At 42.0% G+C, this 24,079-nt stretch overlaps 1 protein-coding gene across 9 annotated transcripts in view; it reads left to right on the forward strand.

Moving 5' to 3' along the window:
- The window catches only part of MIPOL1 (mirror-image polydactyly 1), a 274,230-nt gene that overhangs the window by 97,098 nt on the left and 153,053 nt on the right, over positions 1–24,079 (forward strand). For all 9 annotated transcript variants that reach the window (XM_032789975.2, XM_032789977.2, XM_075065527.1 and 6 more), the window contains 2 exons: positions 5,872–5,905; positions 6,166–6,336. In XM_032789975.2, coding sequence (XP_032645866.1) covers positions 5,872–5,905; positions 6,166–6,336 — 205 coding nt within the window. The remainder of the gene's footprint in view (positions 1–5,871; positions 5,906–6,165; positions 6,337–24,079) is intronic.

Raw genomic sequence — 24,079 nt, forward strand, 5'->3', positions numbered from 1 at the left:
AGGTCATGTTGTTCTTCCTAGATGGAGAACAAGGTGAATGATTCTGGTTGGAAAAAAAAAAAGATAGAAAAGAAAAAAAAGAAAGAAAGAAAAAGATCCACTATTGGTTTATTCAGAGATAAATCAGGGAAGTGTGACATTTCATACAGGGGGTTCGTCACATGGAGTACAAGGTTGTTGGTCAGAAGTTGCACTATATAGGAAATCAATTGAATCTTTGAGTCCACTAGACATTTCTTTTAGCAAAATATCTACTAATTACAGAGGCAGTGCGAAAAAAATTATGTGCATTACTCTCCTACTCCTTTTTTATGCAAAAGTCATTCTTAATTTAGGAGGAATTATTTCAATTTCTCATTCTCTTTCTCTTTTCATTTGTATTTTTAATCCTTTTTGATCTTTCTCTCTTCCTCTACTGTTTCCTCTCCTCACTTTCTTGCCCACCCCTAATTTTCTCCTTTTCCCTGTTTCCCCAGTACATCCTCTCTAGCTTGCCCTTTATTTCTCATTTGGCCAACAATTTCCACCTTCCTTCCACCCAATATTTATATAAAATGGAACAGCCCCAACAGGACAGACTGAGAGACTGAATCTGTGGCCTAGCGATAAGGGACTCACCTGAGATGTGGGAAAGACTGCCAGAGGCAGAACAGGGACTTGAACCTGAGTCTCCCGCATCCCAGGAGAGTGCTCTAACTACTATTGAGTGTGTGTGTGTGTCTGACCAGAAACTGCATTCTGGATCTGAGGACCCATCTCAACAAAAGTTTTTTTGAAACTGATACATTTAGACAAATCCGCTTTTTTCCAGTGAAAAAACATTCTGTCAAAAAATACCAGCTCTAGTGAGCAAACCCGTCTAGTGTTTCCAATCACAGAGTGTGTCAGTGGAATGATAGAGTAGGTAATGCTTGTGAGGGAATGATGTTATATGTGAAGGAAAGCATAGAGTGAAATGTAGTAAAAAATCTTAAATTAATCAAACTATTCCATAGAATCTCAATTTCATGCTGGATTAATATGAATATAGCAGTAGAAAAATACTACTGACCACCTGACCAGGATGGTGACAGTGTTTGGGAAATGCTTAGGGAGATCAGAGAGTCTGCAAAAACAGAAAACTCAATAATAATGGGGAATTTCAACTATCCGTATATTGACTGAGTACATGTCACCTCAGGACAGGATATGGAGATAAAATTTCCAGACACTATTAATGACTGCTTCTTGGAACAGCTAGTCTTGGAAACCACAGGGGAGAAACAATTCTTGAGTTAGTCCTAAGTGGCACACAAGATCTGGTCCAAGAGGTGAATGTAGCTGAATCGCTTAGTAATAGCAACTATAGTGTAATTAAACTTAATATCTCTGTAGGGTGGAAGATACCAAAGAAACGCACCACAGTAGCATTTAACTTCAAAAAGAGGAACTACACAAAAATGAGGAGGAAATTAAAGTCATGAATGAAATCCCTGCAAGCTGTATGGAAACTTGTTAAAAATACCATAATAGAGGTTCAAACTAAAGGCACAACACCATGCTCTGGATGTCCCTGAACCTCGACTGCCAGAAGCTGGGACATGATGAAAGAGGCTGGATCCCTCAATAAATTGCCTTGTTCTGTTCACTCCTGCGAAGCATCTGGCATTGGCCACTGTTAGAAGATGGGAGAGTGGGCTCAATGGACCATTGGTCTGATTCAGTGTGGCCATTCTTAACACTGTTATGAATGCAGAGGTTTAGTGTGGGGGGAGAAAGATGCAGGACCCAGATGCCCCCCAATACACACTCTTTCTCTCTGCAAATGTGCTGCTCTATCTGAAGATAAAACAATAGTTAGCTTCTTGTAAGCCATTCCCCTTCCCTCTTTGCTTCTGTTGTGGACTGTAATGGAGCACGCTGCAAGAGCAGCTTGTGTATAGTTCCAAGTGTCAGGCTCAGGCAGCGTCTTTACTCCTTTCATGGCTCTTGTTTCAGCAACAGACAACTCTCACAACAGCAGCATAAAGGTTTCTGGTGCATAGGGTGATGAGATGTCTTGATTTTATAGGGACAGTCCTGATTTTTGGGTCTTTTTCTTGTATAGGCTCCTATTACCACACACCCACCTGTCCCAATTTTTCATACTTGCTGTCTGGTCACCCTGCTGGTGCAAGGGCGTATGGGGAAGGGGAACAGAGTACTAGAAAGGAGGAGGGTATGGGGGCATAAGGGAAGAAGAGCCACCAAAGCACATATGAAAGAGCAATAAGTTAAAAAGGGAAATAAAGAAAAAGTATACAGAAAAGAGAGATAAGAAGTGTGTGTGTGGTGGGGGGAAGCATCTGAGAAAGAAGAAGTAAGAGAAAACAGCCAGAGAGAAAGGAAAGATGACATCTGCTGACCTGGCAGAAGAGACGTGTTCTAACAGAAAAAGGTTGGGAACCATTGCTCCAGGGAGCCAGAGAAAGCCCTAAGCATGTCTGTTTGTACGAAACCACTAAATGGCTCCATGTATCAGGCAAGTAAAGAATATCAGGATGGTATATCTGGCTCTGTTTCCCCAGTATGAGCCCTGGAATTGGTCCTTCTTTGCAGAATGAGAATTGAGTATTGTTCCAAATGTTCACAATTCTGGAAATTGTGCTGCATCTTGAGTTCAGCCCCATAATGTGTTGTATCACTGCGAACAGACAGTATTTCACAGTAACAAGTATAGTATCTAAGTTTGTACCACATAAAGTAAATTCAGTAGATTTTGCATTGTACTTAGTTGCTCCTTTTTAAATATTTGACTTTAGTAGGAAACCTCATTAACTGTTTCTTTTCTCTTGGTCAAAATGGATATCTGCCTCTCTTTGGGTATTTTTATTAGCTGAAGCAATAGGCATTTTTTCTTACTCTAATCCCCTGGAGTAAATGTGGTTTCTGTATCAGAGATAACTGGTAGGAAAGACTTAATCAGAAAAAAATATTCTCATGAAGCTTTCCTTATAAACTTTTTTCTTGGTATCAGAGGGGTAGCTGTATTAGTCTCGATCTGTAAAAGCAGCAAAGAGTCCTGTGGCACTTTATAGACTAACAGACGTATTGGAGCACGAGCTTTCGTGGGTGAATACCCACTTCGTCGGATGCAGCTCATGCTCCAATACGTCTGTTAGTCTATAAGGTGCCACAGGACTCTTTGCTATATTTTCTTGGTGGAGCTGCTGATTTTTACATGGTAAACAACCTGCATTTTTCCAGACAGAAATGCTCCCCATTACTTTTCTACATTTGTATTCAAGCTCTTGATACTGAGAGTTGGCAATTTGCATTCATGCTTTGTTGTTTATACTTGATGATTTGTGATACAGCATGGCCAGAGGGCAGCATGAGAGTGTTAGCAGGGGGCCTTATTCCCTGCCAAGGGAGGAAGGTTTGCTTTAGATTAACTAGAACACCTGTAGCCATTTAGAGCACCTGACTCCAATTAGAGCACCTGACTTCAGTCATGTGATAAAAACCCCTGCTTCAGTCAGACAGTGTGGGAGTTGAAGGAGGAAGGTTTGATTGGAGCAGAGTGCAGGTTGCAGAAGTTGGAGAAGAGAAGAGTTTGATAAGAGAGAAATAGAAAGTTTGGAGGAGTGCTGCGGTGGATTGTGAAGTCCAGAAGAAACCCTAGGTAAGGGGCACCAGGCTTGTGTAGAAGGGAGGCAAGAAGCCCTTCACAAGCTGAAGGGTAGGAGAGGGAAGTAACCCAGGGGAAGGAACCGCTAGTTCAAGTGGTTCACCACAACCCTCAGGGCCCCTGGGTTGGGACCTGGAGTAGAGGGCGGGCCCAGGTCCCTCCCTCTCCACTCCCCTCCTCCAAGGACACTAGTGGAGTAATTAAGAACCGGTTCAGAGGCAAGCAATAGCGCCCTGAACCTACCCCAGAGAAGAGAAAGTGCGAGACCCAGCAGAACAGTACTGGCAATTTGCCACAGATTGTATTAGAGAAAAAAGCTGAGAAATGCCAGTTGCCAATGGGTTAAAATAAAACTAGATCCCTTTGCAATAGTTTGGCTGCCTTTAATGTGTGCTCTGTTAGTCAATTGAGTTTTACAAGTTTCTTAAGTATCACTGCCCATAAATCTGGCCCAAAATCAGATCTAGGAGATAGCCTTACCCACGAAGGGTGGTAATACTCATTTTTTCCTTCTAGTTGGCTGAGTTCTACTGTTGACCCACCCTGTTAGCAGGTGTTGGAAATGCATATGGAGATGCCAGTTGAACCCTGCTGACTCACAGTGGCAGGCGTAGATCATTTGCCTGCTCTGGAAATGATGATGGCCCCATTAGTCAGAGGAACGTAGGGACTTGGAGTGATCTGTTTTAAAGGAGGAACTCTAGGGATAACCAAGCTAGGAGTGACAGTTCAGGCTGGAGTTTACATTTTGTGTGTAAACTTGTTAATAAGGTCAAATCTCATCAAAGAGGTAAGCTTCAAACCTACTCAGCACATTTACTGTTTTGGGGTATGCTGGGAATACCATCTGCTCAGAACCTCCCAAATAACAGCAGCAATAGAGCATTCCTTTCTGAATTGCTTCCCGTGATTACAAGAATTCAGGAGGCTTTGTCTGACTATGAACTTGTACAAATTGATCAAAAAGCACAGAGGAAATTAATTAATTACCATACTAGGTAAGTGCACTAGTATTAAATGTCAAAGGTCAGATGGCAAGAATAGGTTGATTTCCTAGCCTAGTGTGCATGAGAGGCTATACCATATTTAGGGTCATGAAGACTATTGCATTCAAAGGCACAGGGTTAGTACACTGTCAATTGCTGTGTGGCAGAAGGATGTTTGAATGGTGATCTCTGACAACAGCATCACAGTACAAATTATACCTAGTTCTTTGGCAGACATTGGAACTTTGATGATTACAGTATCTGTTTTTGAAATGTTACATTACAGCCTCTGCCAGAACTGCTTTTTCTTAAGCTACTTAGTATGTGCTGGATCCACCACTTGCTTAAGTATCCATGAAGGGGGTGAGACTGCACTTCTTTAATGTTTACGCTTATTTTTTAACAAGGTGTTAATCTCTGTATTTTGGACTCCCAAATGTTCTGTAAATAATCAGATGTTTAGATGTTAATTATAATTAACTTTTTAATTATTATAGAAAAAAGTGTTATTTCCTGTTTAATCACCTCTGTATGCAGAAATTCATGCTATTACTCATGCTGTTGCAGAGCACAATTGTAGTTGTTCGGCAAAACTCTAAAACTGTTTATTGCGTTTTTACATATGAGTAAATGTGCCGGCGAAACAAGGAGAGAAAGAGTTCAATATTTTTGTTCCAGAATTAAGGAAGGGCACCACCGCAGGCGTAAATTAACTTCTATATTTTATGATAGGATAAAACAAAATTTCTAAGTGAGGTTTAACTATAATGTTTGTCCTCCTAGGTGGAGGGGAAGAATTACATTTTGTTAAAACAACCCTTTCTTCCCTCACCCCCACAAACCTACTGTCCCATTTCATTTTGGGGTGCAATAAAGACAAAAGGAATATAATTTCAGGTTAAAGTTGTAAGTCCAGAAATAAATAAAATAAGAGCACCAGTGCTTTCTATCACTAGGGAACTTTCTTCATCTAAGCACATATGAACAATTGATCCTTGTAGTCATATATAGCAGTAAACATTAATAACTTAACAGTCTGAAGTCAGTGCTGAAGATATGGAGCATTATTGAAAGATGGAGTCGAGCAGGTGGCACTTTAATATGTTCAGTGTCATGGTTGACTCTAAAGACTAGTAGAATGAAATTACTTGAGGTTCTAAAGATTTAAAAAGCGAACTCATTTTGCTGCACTAAGGAAATGCTACTGATCAGGCTTTCTGTGTCCCTTTTTTCTAGGCTAGAAAATATTAACCCTGAAGAAAATGACATGGTAAGCCATTCTCTGAGGAGATTTCTTGATGTCAGTCTTATATCTTAGAGGCTTAAGTTCAATTGAGTGGGTTTCAAGAACTAAGATGTGGGAAAAAAGAAGAATTGACACACTAATAATGTACATCTTTGCTGCAATATGAAAATTCAATAACTTCACTCAGTCAATTTACAATTCACATGTGCCTATTAATTAAAACCCTATATTAAATAAAATATATTAAAACTTCATGTCTGACTAACATATAATGCTGTTGGTAGACATTACAGGAATTACTGAACAGAATAAACAATGCAGACACAGGGATAGCTATACAGAAGAATGGAGCTATAATTGTGGATCGAATACACAGGACCAAGGAGCGTAGAAAGAATATAACAGCTGAGGAAATGAATGCAGTGATAGAAGAACGGGATGCTGCATTGTCTCAAGTAAGTCCCTACTAATCTATAAAAACATTCAATGCCAAATTCTCTCTCCCCCATCTTTGGGGAAGCAAAGTCTTCCATGCATGTTTCCCGTTCATAGTTCACTTTTTAAAAAGTCCTTCCACATAGAGAACTCCTGAACACTATGCAATTATTGTAGTACGATAGGAATGCTATTTAAAATGGCCTTAACGCTGTTTGCAAGCCACTGTTCAAAGAGAAAAGATTATTTTTTTGCATCTAATACTCCTGGTTACAAAAGATGCTCCTCTATGTTTTCTTGTTTTAAGTATAGCTTCCAAAGTACTAACCTTTATAAAACTGCTAAGAGCTCAGGGGTGCAGCTCATTGTCTGGTTATGCCGAAGAAGGACAGGAGACATTTGACATGGGTTTAATCAGGCTGCAACTTTATTATTAGATATCTGGGACTACCCAGCAGATAAAAGTGTACAGTGCAGGTAACCCCATGTTTATTCTGTAACTACCTGAGGGGCTTTACCAGCTCCCCCTCTTTATCCATCCAGGTCTCTCCAGCAAATCCATTGCTAGGAATTTACCATCCATCCCCGTCATAGGAGGGTTAAGGTGGGCTATAAGAATGGGGGCTGGCTCTCTGCTGTACCAATCATAGGAGTCCCCAACCGCTCCTCATTCATTCCTTTAATGAACACCTCTTTTTAAGTCCTTTTCCAAGCCATTTATCTGGTCACTGTATACCTTTCCTATGCAGTACCTCCACTGGACATCCGCCCTACACTTAAATAATGAGTTGCGACATATAGCCTACCTCCCATCATGCCATGCATGAACAGAGCCTGGCTGAACCTGCTGTGGGGAAGGTTTTAAAAAACAAAACAAAACAAAAAACCCTGCACCTAGACCAATATAGTGGTAAGGGAAAAATTCCTTCCTAGTCCTCCTAAAAAAGGGGCAGCTAGCGTTATGCTCACAGCAGATCTAGACCAAACCTGGTATTTTACCACCTAAAGGGGAGAGAAGATGGGTCCTGCTTCAGACTGTTCTGTGTAAAAGGGAGGCTTCAGGCCCAGAGCTGCCCCTTTTAAATTCTGCATTCCTAGGGGATGAATCAGCAATCACACTGACCCCTTTTGCAACAGTTTTCATTCCCCCATAAAGCACTGTTCCGTTCGCTTGGCCAAATTACGCCTCCTCTCCCCACTTAAAGTTTCAGGGCGGTCGTTGTGATGGTGTAAATGGGCACACAAGGTGCGGGGCAACACTGCACTTGGCCCTCTATTTGTAAAGGGATAAGCATTATAAATGGCAGAGAAATACTGTCACATATAACTACTCTTTAAGACAAGGAAATTCTTCCCTAGGGTTCTGCATTCAAGAGCTGAAAATCAGGTCCTTGATATACTGTTCTGGTTTTCAATGTCTTTACCTTTTTTACTATAATCAACAGACATTTGATGTCCCTTCCTGCTCCTGATACCTCTGAACACATTGTCCCTTCCATCTCCCTAACTTCATAAAAACACACAGTTCCCCTTCCCTGAAGCAGGCAGAGAGCCCTCCTGCTCCTCAGTTGCTTCCATGGGCTATGAGTCGTACCTCACCATAGAATCTCTTTGGCTTCTGTGCCCAGTCTTGGCTGGTCCTAGACTTAGCACTTGGTATGATCTGATTCCACATTCCTGGGTTCTGTCCTTTGGGATCAGGTCATAGGGATAGGCAGCTGGGGGAGAATAAAGAGACTTTAGATAGGGGGTACATACCGCCATTAAGCACTCACCCCATGCAAGAGCTGTGATCTGGCCTTGCTTCTCAGAGGGCCAGAAACCCAACATCCTTCCTGAGCCTTAGTTATCTAAATTATTCAGTCTCCAAGTAGCATCCATCTGGGGATTATCTCATTTTTAAAGTCGTTTTATGGTCTTTGTTGTTGAATTTACATTGCACCAAGAAGCTACCAGGTAGCAGAGTATCCTCTCCAAACCCTGAAATTTCCTCCTCTTCTGCTGTCACTTCTGTTCTTACATTCTACCCTATTTTACCCTGGCCAGCCAGCTTTACTTGGCATGCAACCATGTAATCTTCATGCAAACATGTAATCTTCATGTAGTTATGGAATTGCAACAGGCGTTAATGTTGGGTTTCTTTATTTTTGGGGTTTTTTTTTGCATTTTTCCCTCACCACATTCCAAACATAGAAGACAAACATTAGAAAATAAGTAAGTTTTCTTTAAGATGAAATAATATCTCTGGGAATCTGGAAAGTTGTGTTTCATTAAATGCCATGAATGAGCTGGGTGACTAAGAAACTGTTCAGATTTTTTTTTTTCACTACGCTTCCCTCATCTGTTGGTTCATTCTTTGCTCAGGACAAATATATTAAAAAGAGAGAATTTCTGAGGACATGTGTTGGCACAGTTACTTTGCAGCATCAGATGGCGTGAATATTTTTATTTTTTAGTTTCAAAGGGAGTAGGATCTGCGTCTTAATGTACATATTGAATAAATGATAGGCATATAGAGACAAATTCTGTTCTCACTGTGCAAGAGGTGTCTGTGCAGGGGGTGCATACACAATGCAGAGAAGGCTCCTGCAGCAGGGAAAGGGGTAGAGTCAGAGGACCTACTTCTGTTAGAGTCTTTGGTCCTTGTTCCTGTTGCAGGAGCTTATTGGAGCCACACAGGGCTACTTAAGTCAGCCTTGTTAGGGCCCTGTTCCTTCATAGAGATGTCCAGAATCTAGGTACCATTAAAACAAAAGGTCTTATGTTGGCCCTCTGCACAGGTGTGAGCATCCTTCACAGACTAGTGGGGCTGAGGCTTTCTACAGTAAATGGATAAAAATTAATAGAGTACAACTGATAGATTAGCCAAGGAACAGGTGTGACAAGAGTTTCAGGTAGAATTATAAAAAATTATTTTAGCAAAGCATAAATAGTTTGCCAAATCACCTGTACTTCAGGACATAGTACTTTTTATTGACTTCTCAACTATTTTTAATTTGTTGATTAAATTTATACAAATTTACCTGAACATATCTTAGTCATTCTTTCTCAACAGTCCTGTGAAAATTTTATGCTGTTTTTTAAAATTATTATTGGCTTTCCTTACATAGGACATTCAAAGTTGGGCAACCAGTAAAGGAAAAGATTTTGGCAAAGGAGACTGTTTGATATTTTTAGTTTTGGTTTGTTGCTTTTATGTTCTGTTTTTGTTTTTTTTCTTGTCAGTGTCCTTTCAAATAGGAACTGTAATCTTCGTTAGTAAGACCTATAAACTCTTGAATATCACCATTTGAGTGATATGGTTCACTCTTGCACACACACTGAGAGAATGAGATTATTCAAACAAACTGTTTTTTAAAACGTCTCTCTCTAAGAATCATGTATAAAACATTGCTTTCCCAAATAATTAAACCAAGCATTAATAAAAGGTCAGTTATTCCACATAATAATGGCTTAGGTGCCAAGAGCATCACAGCCAATTTACACATCTGTCAGCATAATACACAGGTAGTTTTCAGTAGTGGTGGTGGTCATAAAAAAAAACATTGTGATCTGAATTATATTGTGCTACCAACATTTGATGCCAAGCAGTACTACTCCACTTGATGTTCATTAAAAAATCCTACTACTATGAATTGTAAATAATTATTATGAATAGAACTCTATGAAATTTACTGATGGAAAACCTAACATATTTTTACATGTAAGAAGCTCTTATCTTACACATTCTAGAATATTAGTTATAAGTCTTGGAAGTGTGGCCACCATTTCAAACCACATTTCTTAATTGGTAATGGCTTGGGTACTTGTGCAATACAGGCGAGTCGCATCATACGCGTATTTAACTTACGCAAATTCAACTATATGTGCTCAGCAAAAAAAAAAGGAAAAACAACAAGATACCTGTGAATAGTGCGGGCAATTTCACCCAATGAGCGTATGCCCTGGAGTGAGCATGAGATGGGAGACGTGAATCTGCTGTTCCCTCAGTCGGTCTCAGTTCCTGCATAGTGTGAGCATCTCGCCGCGCTCAGTGTGATTCTAGTGTTTAAAGATACATATTTTTCGTACAACATGGCCCCTAAATGCAAGCCAACTACTTCCTCTGGTACTTAACTGAAGAAACAGTGATCTGTTCCAACACTGGAGTCAAAACTGGCTGTGTTGGACTTATTGAGAGACAGTATGTTGGTCTCCAACATGGTGCGTAAATATGGCCACAATGAATCTAGCATCTGTGCCATCAAGTTTCGAGAGAGAGAAATTCGTCAAGCCATGGCATCAAGTGCTCCAATAACTGCTAAAATGGTGAGCCAGGTGCATGATAAGACTTTAGTGAAGACTGAAAAGGCATTAAACTTATGGCTAGAAGACATGAATCATAAACGCGTGCCTATTGATCGCAACACGTTGCGAGAAAAGGCTCTTAGCCTCTACGCGCTGTTCAAACCTCCTGCCGAAGAGGGCTAGCCTTCTGATGAGAAGGAATTCAAAGCCAGCCAAGGTTGGCTTAACAATTTTAGGAACCACTTCAACCTCAAAATGTGCAGACTACTGGTAAAGCTGCATCTGCAAATGAAGAGGCAGCAACAGCCTACCCCGAACAATTAAAGAAAATCATAGAAGAAAAGGGCTATCTTCCGGAACAAGTTTTTAATGCTGATGAGATTGGGCTCTTCTGGAAAAAAATGCCCAACTGCACTTACATTTCGAAATCAGAAAGACAAACCCCTGGCTTCAAAGCAGCTAAAGACCATGTGACTGTGTTGTTTTGTGGCAATGCGGCTGGGCATTTTAATAAAGCCGGGCTTGTCCTACAGGGCTGCAAATCCCCGTGCCCTAAAAGGCAAGAACAAAAATCTTCTGCCTGTGTTCTGACAATCAAATAAAAAGGCTTGGGTGACGTCAGCATTATTTCTGGATTGGTTGCTTCATTCCGGAGGTCAAACAGTACCTCGAAGAGAAAGGACTTGACTTTAAAGTGCTGCTGATTGTAGACAAAGTTCCTGGCCACCCTGCGGCACTCTGGTTTGCACGTAATGACGTTGAAGTCGTCTTTCTTCCCCCCAGTACCACCTCCATCCTCTTGACCAAGGCGTGATTTGCTGTTTCAAGGCCACGTACATGAGGCATACACTCTCACGGATACGTAGCACTATGGATGCTGATCCCAATCTCAGTGTGATGGAGTGTGGGAAGTCGTTCAACATTGCATCACGTATATTAAACAGGCAATGGATGCAATCAAGCCTGAAACAGTCAATGCATGTTGGTAGAACCTATGGAAAGAATGTGTGAATGATTTTAAGGGTTTCCCGACCATTGACAAAGAAGTGAAAGGCATTGCTTAGGTGGCCAGGCAAGAGGGTGGTGATGGCTTCGTCAACATCCTTGAGGAAGAAATTGAAGAATTAATTGAGAGCCATAGAGAAACATTGACTAAGGAAGAGTTAGAGGAACTGATAAAATTGTCTACAAAAGACAAAGATGATGACGACAAACAAGAAGAGCCAGCAAGCTGGAATCTTCATAAATTTGTTTCACTGCTTGAATTCCAAGCAGTGAAACACTTAAATGATTTAATTTCTGAATATGATCCCTCTATGGAACGAAGCCTCAAAATCACATGGAGTATTGCAGACAATTTGAGACTGTATCAAGAAATGTTTGAGCAGCTGAAGAGACAACAGCGACAGTGGCCAATCACCATGTTTTTCAAGGAAAAACAGTCAGCAGCAGATGAGCTTACGCAATCAACTTCTCGAGCTGAACCAGAGCCAACCACTTAGTCTACAACTCGCTCGCCGTCACCCAAGCTCTCCGTCACCTCTGTTTCCTGGATCGACATCAAGCCCTGATGACCCCCTGTAATTAAAAATACAGTACTGTAAAATTATATTTTGCATATATACTCTTTATTATATAATGTACATTACTGTATACATTACACATTTATACATATTACTGTACAGGATTGTACACACAACCATGTACAGTATACTGTCCTTTATGGGCGATTTAAGGGATTTTCAAGGGTAGTTTTGACTATACATGATTTTCGCCTTACGCGCTGACTTTAGAACCTACACCCGCATAAGATGCGACTCCACTGTATACAAATTACTGGTCTTTTGTTAAGATTTTAATAACAGTTATTACAATTTATTAGCAAGAAGAACAGGAGAGAGAATCTTGCATTAGACCACAAGAGGACTGAAGGTAACATGGGATATCTATAATTATATTATAATAAACCCAAATTATTGTCATTTAGATCTGGCCTTGTCACAGGTGTTGTTAGCATCTGCAAGATGCTAACTCTCCATTTTCAGTGAACATAAAATCACATTCACATAAAAGCACATCATAAAAATTGAGCCAAAACGGGTTACAATCAGTCACACCCATAGGGAGACATTTGTAGTCTGTGGCTGTCCTCTGGAGCACAGCATTTAAGAGTTCGGAATTTGTGAGGCTCTGTGAAAACTACATCCTCCTATGCAACTTGTTAGTATCTGGTGAAGGAGCAATAGTGCCACTTAAGTTACCAGCATAACTGATTTCACTTCCTCCCTGCTTTCAGGGTTTTACAGGGAGTATGTTTAATTAAGCTAATCCATTAACCTTCTGAATGAATCCCTTCACAGCCTGACACTTGACTGTTAACTACAATTTACCTGAAGAGCATCTAGCTCTTCTGGTATTATTTATAGGTTTTCAGATTTTTCTGATTCAGAAACTGTAACACAGAAGGCTATGCAACTTTAACTTATCAGTTATGTTTCAGTTCAACAATATTTAATATTCTTAAATAATGGATGCACTGTAATAAATTGGGTGCCCCCTATGAGCATGTAAATACAGGCTGTCTTGAAGTAGTCTTTCAGGTGTGTGGTGTGGTGTGTGTGTGTTGGGTGTTTTTTGTTTTTGTTGGTTGTTTGTTTTTTTCCTTTCAGTACATTGTGGTGGCTCTATTGTATTAGATTATTGTATTTAATTAGACTGCTGTTGTACAAATGCTTGACAATAGTTAACTAGTTATATTTTGTGACTTTGAATTTTGCTTGAATTTTTTACTGCTGCACAAACTAGAAATGCTCACTAATTTTTAGGAAATTTATTTTTTAAAAAAACCCTTTGAATCACAAATATCTAGATCCAACTGTTTGTTTTGAAATTTTAAATGTGATCACCATGTCTTAACAGAAAGATGGACACTGTTATCACCATATTGAGCGGCACACGTGTCCGCAATCTTAGATCATTCACTAGATTGCTGAGCAAATATGCAAACTACATTTTGTATGTGTGAAAACAAATAAAACGATATAAACTCAAATATTTGATACTACTTTTAGTATGTATTTTCAAATGAATAAAAAACAAACAACTAAAGTATGGCTAAACATTGACATCCATCCCTTCCCACCCCCAGCACACACACCAATGTCAATCCCCTTTTAAAAAAACAAACAAACACAACCATTCTGTTGTATTTGCCAAGACACATTTGTCAGTGAACAGATACTGTGTTATGGTGTAGAACTTGTGTGTTTTATGGCTGCTCTTCGATTTCTTCATTCTCATGGCATTCAGCAGCTCTCTGTTTTCTTTTCAGTTTCTTGGTTTATATTCAGTTTAACCTTAACCCATTCATGGAAATATCCTGTTCATTTAAATGTATGTAATGTAGTTCTTGTTTTTCTTTGCAAGTCTTGCTTGTTTATTGAGTAATCAAATATATTTGTGATTAATATTTAATACAAATACAACACACTGTAGTCACAATTTGGTTATCTTCATTAAATACTTTAAAGGAAATAGTTACCAGCAGGAGGCAATATGGTGTAATGCCTTAAAGTAGCAACTGGCTATAAGCCATTTTACACCTTCTGGATAGGAATGTTAATATGATTAAAGGTTTGGCAGCTGAAACTGGGGCACTCAGTAAGGCATTGCAAAAAAATTTGTTCCCTTTTGAGGAAAGAAAAGAAATGATTTTTATTGGTACAGCTTGAAGGTGCTTTTAAAGGAAGTCAACCAAGAGCATGGATCATACTACAGAAGGATCATGTATTTATTGTGTTTTCAGCCCTAACTTCCATTGAGTAGGTATTTTGTAACCAAGGTATAGGCTGTTGCTATGCAAAGTTTAATATTAAAGGTGTAGAATTTGTTGTAGAAGAAAAGCAATGGTTTCATGGCCAGTATACCGTTGTCTGTTTTTAATACCCTGGATTGAAGCAGTAACACAATTGGCAAGCAACCCTGGTTTTAGAGTTCTAAATAGTTTGATCACATCCTGCTGTGCAGGAACATGCTTCTGACTGTTCATGTACAAAACTGGCACACTCCCAGTTGCTCATCTGAAACAAGTTAAAGTGCCTTTCTCCATTTCAAGGCACTGTTTGGCATCAGACAGTGTTTTATGGTAACTGAGAACAAAGATTAGAAGCAGTACCTGCCCACCATTATCAATTTCAGCTAATAACTAAGAAATGTCAATAGTCTCAGTGGGCCAACTTCTTATTAACCTTTCTGAGGCTGTTCTCAAACAGTTCTTCTGGTTTTACACCAAATAAGGTATAGAGCTCAGTGTTTTCTGTGGTTCCTAGATCATTCGAGATTTCTCGCCACACATCGGTGAACATTTCTCATTTAAGAAATACACCTGTGAGCTGCAATAACTTTAAAAACCACAAAAGAGTAGTTATTTGAAAAATAAGTTGGAGCTGCAATCTAAACTAGGGAATCTGTATCCTCATGTTGAGGGGGCAATAGTGCATGACCACAGTGTTAGAACAGAGGAAACTCCTTTTTGCCATGAAACTACCTTTTTACACTAAACCTTTCTAATTAGCATCTCTGTTTTACACTGTGGTGCTTATTCTAGCCTTTGCCAACACTTGCTCAGTTCACTCTGCTGGTGTTGGCACTAACACACTGAAGGCGCATCTGATAGTGATCTAGCTACTGTGCTAGGACACTGCTCCTTCTACCCCTCTTCTGCTGCCTCTAATACTAAGGGTGGGAGGAGAGCACCAGATTCTTAGAATGATTCACACTGCGAAGCAGACAGCTGTGGGGGTGGGGGTGATTTTCAAACTCGCTTGTGTGGAGTGTGATTGCAACTTGATTAGCCCTAGGACTATATTGGTTCATTTCCCCTCTTGTGCCAGCAACAGCAAGATCCCTATACCCACGCATTTCCTGTGCTTTTTCTCTAACTGGTAGCAGACAAGTGGATGGGAGGAGGAAACTACCAACAGAAAGAGTGAGCAAATGGAGTTAATGCAGTAAGCGCAAGAGAGTCAATATAGGCTCAAAGACTGCCTGCAAGATGCCCATGTTGCACAGCTCATGTTGGAGTGAGCTCTGCTTTCAGTTAGAGAGGGATAAGAGCTGGGGGAAGATAGAATACAAAATGAAAGTGCTAATTTAAAAGGTGGGATTTAACTCAAAAAATAACACTGGGAGGGTAAAACAGGGGAAATGGCTACTAGACCTGAGTCATCTTTCTCACAGGTGTCTGTGGGGATACATCCCTGTCCCCTCACTCTGAAGTCCAAGCCAATGATGCTGGGCAGCAGGCACACTTTCAAGAAATTCACCTCAAAACAAAGCCCAGTCGCACAAACAGTGAGTTTTATTGGCTCAGTTTTCCATTTGGTTCTGTTTCACAGAGTTAATAGGGGTAAATACTTTGATTACACTGCAATTCTAATGATTTTTAGGAATTTCCTTACAAAGATTCATCAAAATCTTCCTTTTTGGGAAAGGTGAGTAGATCAACTGATTTATTGTCAGGGAGCCAGCTGCAACAGGGGCAATCTAGTAGGGACACACTGGACACAGCTGATCCTAACGGGCTGCCTATTTGATTGTACTTTATAATTGGTGGAGGGGTGGAGCTAACTACTATCTAACCTAGCAACAGCCAGAACTGGCTGGCTGCTCAACACATTCCTAGCCTGCAGCTGCTCTTTGTCCAGCCGCCTGTTGCCTCCTGCTCTTGTGCCTGCTGTAGCCCCTATCCTTCTCCATTCTTGATACCCTGGGTTCTGTTTTTGGACCAAGTCTCTGGCTTGATCATTGCCTCTGGCATTTGGCTTCTGATCACTGGTTCTAATTCTCAGCTCTGCTCTCGACTATGTCCCCAGGTGTCCCAAGGCTCTGATTCTTCACTCCAGCTTGGCTCTGCTCTAGCCTCCAGGCCTGGTGAATCCCCCATGGATCTCATCATTAGGCATGACTGCCAGCATCCAGTCATTTACTTGACAGTTTGATTAGTGCAAGAGAGAGAGTCTTCAGACTTTCTTCGGCTGTGGGTTTGACACCTGTTAAGGCCTCCCTCTTTCCAACGGATATAATGAACACCTTGCAGAGGCTACAGTCCCAGATCTCAGCCCTGTAGGCATAGATCTTTGTATCTGGGACCCAGATCCCTCAGGACCTGAAGATCTGCTGCCAGCCCAGTTTGATAGTGACCACGAGAAATGCAGCTTTGTGAATCGATGCCAACTCCTGCTCATGCTACATCCTGTCATTTCCCACTGACCAGGCCTGAGTGGAGCTCATTATCATTCCATTAACTGGGGAGGCCCTGGCCCGGTCATCCCACCTCCTGGAGACTTCCAGTCCCTTGCTGAGGCAACTGGAGGAATTCAGTTGAGCCATAGCAATTGTTTTGGATGACCTGAACCATTCCCGTTCTGCCAAAAGCATGCTTCAGAATGTATGCCAGGGAAATAGACCAGTCACCAGGTTCCCTGTGGAATTCCTGTGCTTACCATCCAACAGAGCTACCATTTTCAGCATAGCTTGAATGAAGAGCCAGGATGGGTAAGGCCAGCATCTGACTTAGATCCCCTGGTCAAGCTGTGCATGAGCATCGGTGATCGTCTGGATGAATAGTGACTGCAAAAGGAGTCCAGTTTTTGATTCCCCACAAGCCAACCAAATTCAGCCCTGCCTTACTGATGCAGAAAGGAGCTAGCACTAAGTCTTAGACTATGTCCAGGGGTTCCCCAGTAAGACTCCTGTCCTGTCCCAGTCAGGAAAGCCCCTTCTATACTTCCTGGCGGTGGCTGGCCAGCAAGTCTCCAGCTTCCTCTTTGGTTATGATAACTTGCCAGGTCCGAGATTGGGCTGAGACTGCTGGTGGATTCAAGGTCCTCAGACAACTTCATGGACCTAGATTTTGCTTGGACCCATAACATCCCCACATGATGTAGCAGCATCCCTGGTTTGGTAGAATTCATTGATGCCCCCCCCCCCCCTTCTCTGGCCCAGTTACTAATCAGACAACACTGCTGACTGTGACCACCCTCCAAAGCCACTGGGAGGTTCAGAAATATCAACTAATCTGCCGCCTCATTCCTCTACCATCCTCAATATTCCTTGGCTGGTTGCCCATGACCCACACATCCAGTGGAGCTGAGTCACAGTACCCTTTACCTCAAGATTCTGCTGCCAGTCATGTCTTCCAAAGTTAAGTGTTAGTCCTGAATCCTCTTGCAATGCAATTGATGAAGGGGGGACTTTAAAAGTAGATGCCACCATTTCTGTCACCCCTTTGTCCCCTTCAGATATTTTAGAGAAATATCAAGACTGCTGATGTCTTTGACAAAAGGAGAGCAGATGTTTTGCCACTACTTTACAGTTATGATTGCCCCATTGACCTGCAGCTCAAGTCTGACATTCCTTTTGGCCGTATTTACTCCCTTTCAGAACTGGAACTCCAGGTGCTCTGGGACTACCTTCATGAGAATTTAGAGAAAAGATTTATTCATCCTTCCACTTCTCCAATGGGGGCATCTTTTTGTAGGTTTTTTTTTTCCCCCATGGAAAAAAGATGGCTCCCTATGCTCTTGTGTTACTAGCCCCTGAATAGAGTGACAGTTCAAAATCGCCACCCTTTGCCACTTATTAATGAACTTTTTGAGAGACTTTGATTAGCTAGGGTTTTATCTAAACTGGACCTTCACACAGTTATGGGCCAGTTTGTGTGAAGAAAGGTGATGGGTGGAAGACCATGTTCCACGCTTGACAGGGACATTTTGAGTACTTAGTTATGCCATTTGAGCTATGTAATGCTCCAGTTATGTTTCAGCATTTTGTGAACAACATTTTCTGGGACATGATGGACCAACTTGTTATCTGTTTAGATAATCCTTGTGTTCTCTGAAAACCAGAAGCTACATGAGCACACTGTGATGTGCTTTGGTCACAGAGACCCCTTTAGTACTGTCACCTGATGTGGTGAAATTACCTCTGATCCTATTTTCCCTGATGACTCGGGACTCCAGAACCCTGCCCTGTTGAGCCAGACACGCTAGCCTGCTGCAGTACAGACCCATGTCTGAATCACGTCCCCAAAGCTGCAGGCTTTAATAGCTAACCTGCTGAGTGGTTTTCAATCTCCAGCACCCAGACACCCATTTCCCAATGGGATCCAAACCCCAAATAAATCCGTTTTACTCTGTATAAAGCTTATACAGGATACACTCATGAATTGTCCACCCTCTAGAACACTGATAGAGAGATGCATCAGCTATTTGCTCCCCCGGGTATTAATCACTTACTCCGGGTTAGTTAATAAACAAAAGTGATTTTATTAAGTATAAAAACTAGGATTTAAGTGGTTTCAAGTAATAACAGACAGACCAAAGTAAGTTACCAAGCAAAATAAAACAAAACACGCAAGTCTAAGCCTAATACATGAAGAAACTAAATACAAGTAAATCTCACCCTCAGAGATGTTCCGTTAAGCTTCTTTCACAGACTAGAGTCCTTACAGTTCCAGATTAAATGGTAACCAGGGGATTTCTCATGACTGGCAGCCCCCTTTGTTCTGTTCAACCCCCTTTTAGAACTGTGGTACAAGGCAGCAGGGCCAGCTCCAGGCACCAGCTTATCAAGCAGGTGCTTGAGGCGGCCACTCTGGAGAGGGGCAGCACCTCCAGGTATTCAGCGGCAATTCGGCGGAGGGTCCCTCACTCCCGCTTGGAGCGAAGGACCTCCCGCTGAATTGCTGCAGGCTGGGATTGTGATTGCGGCTTTTTTTTTTTCTTTTTGGGTGCTTGGGGCAGCGAAACCCCTGGAGCCAGCCCTGGAGGCAGGAATTTTTTGTCTCTCTGGGTTCCCACCCCTCCTTTTTAATAGAAAAGCACCAGTTTTAAGATGGATTCCAGTACCAGGTGACAAGGTCACATGTCCTGTGAGACCCCAAGCCTCCATTTTTTCTGACCTGACTCCCACAAACACAGGAAGGCTTACAAGAAAACAGAGCCATTTACAGCCAATTGTTCTAGTTAATGGGAGCCATCAAGATTCTAAGCCACCATTAATTGCCCACACTTTGCATAATTACAATAGGACTTCAGATAATACTTCATATTTCTAGCTTTAGATACAAGAATGATACATTCATACAAATAAGATGAACACACTCAGTAGATTATAAGCTTTGCAATGATACTTTACAAGAGACCTTTTGCGTGAAGCATATTTGTTACATTTTATTCACACTCATTAGCATCCTTCCATAAACATATGGAGTGCAACATCATACACACATTCTCTTTGTCCTTGATAGACTTCACCAGACTCGCCTCTATGCTTAACTGAAGAAATGTGAATTTGACAATGATACTGTTGAGTTCCTCAGTTACATCAGTTCTCCCAAAGAGCCTAGCAAATGACCTATGTAAAGTGTCTGCCATCACTTAGGGGGGTTCAGCATTTTCTTGGATTTGCCAGTTTTTATCCACGCTTCATTAAATGATTCTCCCAGCTAGTGGCACTAATAACTGTACTCCTGCAAAAACAGGTTAGTTTTGTCTGGTCAGAGGAGGAAATCAGCCTTCAATCAGCCAAAGAAAGCTTTAGTTCCTGTTCTTGTGCATCTGGGCCCTGCTAAATCTTTTACTATGGAAGCAGTAACTTTGCATTGAAACATTGAATTTTGCAATGGGGGCTGTACTTCTGAAAAATGTAGGCCCTATAACCAACTCCATCCTTGCATGTATTATACCTGTAAAGTAGCACCTGCTGTGGAAAAACTGTGATGTCTAAGACAAGGAGCTGCTGGCAATCAAAACTGCAATTGAAGAATAGAGACATTTTTAGGAGGAGACTCAGTTCCCAGTCCAGGTCCTTACTTATCACAAGAACTTAAAGAATCTTTCAATAGCCCATCATTTTAAACAACAGCAGATCCATTGGTCACTTTTCTTTACCAAATTTGATTTCCTCATTACTGATTGCTTTCCTGTTTCATGACCTGTTTCCTGTTTCATGACACCCTTTCCTGCAAGGATGAATAAGCCAAAACAAACACAGCTCCCCAAGATACTGTGCTATGCCCAGCTAATTGTATTTGTGGAGCCATAGCCTGGGATTTGGTGTTCCTTATTCTGACACAACTCCCAAAAGACCTGCAAGTGACCAAAATCTGTCAGGCACTTGATTCCTCCAACATACTGGCCAGCTCAGCTTTCTATTTGCACAATGGTCTTCTGAATCATGGGAAGTGTCTTTATATGCTAAAAGGTCAGCCCAGAATCAAAGTGTTGAGAATGTGCCACGATATGCTGATGGCCAGCCATTCTGGCTGCCATAAGACTCCAGACTTGGTGGTACAAAATTCACTGGTGGCCAGGGGCAAGTACTGACATGAAAAAAATATGTCCACTCCTATGACCTGTGCTGTCAGAACAAGTGCCCACATGATGAACTGTTCAGTTAATTCCAGGCTCATCCCATTCCACCTGAACCCTGGATTTTACTGTGGAACTATCTTGTTCCCAAGGTTGAACCATCATCCTAACAGTTGATCTTTTCACTAAGATGGTGCTCTATTTCTTTTCGCTCTCTCCCCACCACTCAGGAAACAGCTTGTCTTTTCCTAAACTGTTTTTTGGTTCCACAGATTTCCGGACAGAATAGTGTCTGATCAGAGCCCATTATTCACTTCTCAGTTGCGGTGTGAGCTCTGTAAACTCCTAGGAATTGAACTCTTTACCACCTCATCCTGTCACCTGCAGACCAACAGGCAAATAGAACAGGTATATCAAATGCTCAAGCAATGCCTTCAGTGCTTCCTTAACTACTGCCAAGAGGATTGGGTCACTCTCCTGCCATATGCCAAATTCGCTTAAAATAATTCCATCCATACCTGCATTCAACACAGTCCATTTTATGCCAGTTATGGTTTTCACCCTCATTTCCATCTAGTCACACTCGCAAGTTACTACTGTGACAGATCTCATTACCCACCTTCAAGTTCACCAGGAATGTATTGAGCATCTGGAGTCTGCCAAGGAAACATAAATGTCATTCCAACCAAAACCGCCCACTTGCACCGACACTCAGTGCAGAGGAGAAGGTCTGGCTGTCCTCTAACCATGTCAAATCCTACCACCCATCTGCCAAATTAGACCACCAGTACCTGGATCCATTTGAGATTACTGAACAAGTCAACCCAATAGCAGTCCCACTACAACTGCCTGAATTCCTGAATGTCCATCCAATTTTTTATGTCCCTGCTGAAGCCCCACACAGAAAACCATTTCCCTGACTGCTCTGCTCCATCACTTTCCTTCAAGGTCAGAAAGTCCGAGAAATCCTGAATTCTAAGTGAATCAGAAGTCGACTTTACTACCTGGTGCACTGGGAATGTTGTAGTTTGGAAGAACAATCTTCGGAACCAGAAGGGAATGCCTGAGCTTATACTTGTCTTTCACCAAAAAAAACTGGGCCTTATGACCCTTAAAAGTTGTCTTTGCGGGGAGAGGGGTGGTACTGTATGGGGAGCCCTGTACAGCAGGGCAATCTCTTAGTGACTTAATGGATGGCTGATTCTAACAGGGGCTGCGTGTTTGCACTTCTTGATTGGTGGAGGGGTGGAGCCAACAACTATTTAACCCAGCAACAGCTGGAGCTTGCTGGCTGCTCAACACGTTCCCTGCTCGCAGCTGCATTTGGTCCTGCTTCTTGTGCCTGCTCCTGCCCCACCTGCCCTTGTGCCTGCTTCAGTTCCTATCATTCTCCATCCTTGACATCCCTGGCTCTGCTTCCCAACCAAGTCTCCAGCTCTCCCAGTGGCCCTGGCATTTGGTTTCTGATCACAGGTTCTGACCCTCAGCTCTGCTCTCAACTACGTCCCCAGGTGTCCTATTTCCCTGATTCTTGACTTCAACTCAGTTCCACTCTAACCTCCTAGCCTAGCTGCCCCCAAGGCTCCAACCTTTAGGCCAAACCACCCATTTCCTGGTCATGTCTTTGATGCTTATATTCTGTGCTACTTCCCATAGGGAGTGAAATAGATAAAATGCGCCTCTTTGATACAGAGTTTACAGAAGCTCCAAACTGGCTGGGTTCCTCAGAAGTGGCAGTAGCCTCCGTGGATGTGAAGCACAGAATACCCACTTCCCTCATGGTATTTGAGGTACTGGAAATGGCATCGGGGGGTTGCCCTGTCCCCCAACGTCTTACCAGAGGTCAGGTTCTTTCCTACCTGACTGTATGTCAGTCTGTTCTTCAATAAATAAAGGGTTTTTTTATTCAGATACCAAAAAAAAAAATCAGAAATTGTCTCTGATAAACAAGCCAAAACATATATGATTCTGGTACTTGTCAGTGTGGTTTTCTGCTGTATGCGTATTTCATGGAGTGACATGCAATTAAACCTTTATGTTAGCTCACCTCTTGCTCTTTCCTGAATCTTGAGTGACGTTGTATTAGCTCACACTGAGAAAACATGTAAAGTAGTGGTGGTGGTTGAGGGGGGGGATTGTTGTTGTTTTTAATGTGAACTATAGTCCTCTGGAGTCTTGTAGTAAGTGAACTCACCAAACTTAATCCTCTCTAGACGGTGGGTTGGGTATGTTCACTTGTAATACCCCCACCCCCAGAGAAAATAATATTCACTTCAGTTTTCATTTTAGTAATGGATTCAATCATTGCATATAGGTCTATAGTCTGAGTTTATATGTTGTTGTTGCATAAAGAGAGGAAAGATGAGACTGTCCAGAGGGAATAAAAGATCCTTAATACTTCCAAAAGGAAGTATTTTTTCATACAACGCACAGTCAGGCTATGGAACTCTTTGCCAGAGAATGTTGTGAAGGCCAAGACCATAACAGGGTTCAAAAAAGAACTAGATAAGTTCATGGAGGATAGGTCCATCAATGGCTATTAACCAGGATGGTGTCCCTAGCCCAGGGGTCAGCAGCCTATGGCACGCATGCCAAAGACAGCACACGAGCCGATTTTTAATGGCACGCTGCTGCCAGCCGGGGTCCTAGTCGCTGGCCCTGCTCAGCCCAGTGCCGAACCCAGACCAGCAGTGGCCTGAGCAGGGCCGGCGGCCAGGATCCTGGCAGGCAGTAGCATGTCATAAAAAATCTGGCCCAGCCTGGCCCGCTCTTCTCTGCCCTTCCCGCTGGCATTTGCACATGCTTTCTTGACCTCCGTCACTTCTGGCAGGAGGTTGTGTTCCCCGGTTAGCATGTCCATACCGCTACCTGGTGTCCGCAGAGTCTGAGTGGCCCTGGAAGTGGCCCCGCCGGCGGGGGCAAGAAGAGAGACCTGGCCCCACAGGAGTTGCTGCGCCCATGAGGCCTGATCTCCTTCTTTGAGAAGGTAACAGATTTTTTAGAAAAGGAAACAGAGTGGATCTAATTTACCTCGATTTCAGTAAGGCATTTGATACGGTTCCACATGGGGAATTATTTGCTAAATTGGAAAAGATGGGGATCA

Source organism: Chelonoidis abingdonii, chromosome 4 (genome assembly GCF_003597395.2).
Source record: "Chelonoidis abingdonii isolate Lonesome George chromosome 4, CheloAbing_2.0, whole genome shotgun sequence".
NCBI classification, from domain to species: Eukaryota; Metazoa; Chordata; order Testudines; family Testudinidae; genus Chelonoidis; species Chelonoidis abingdonii.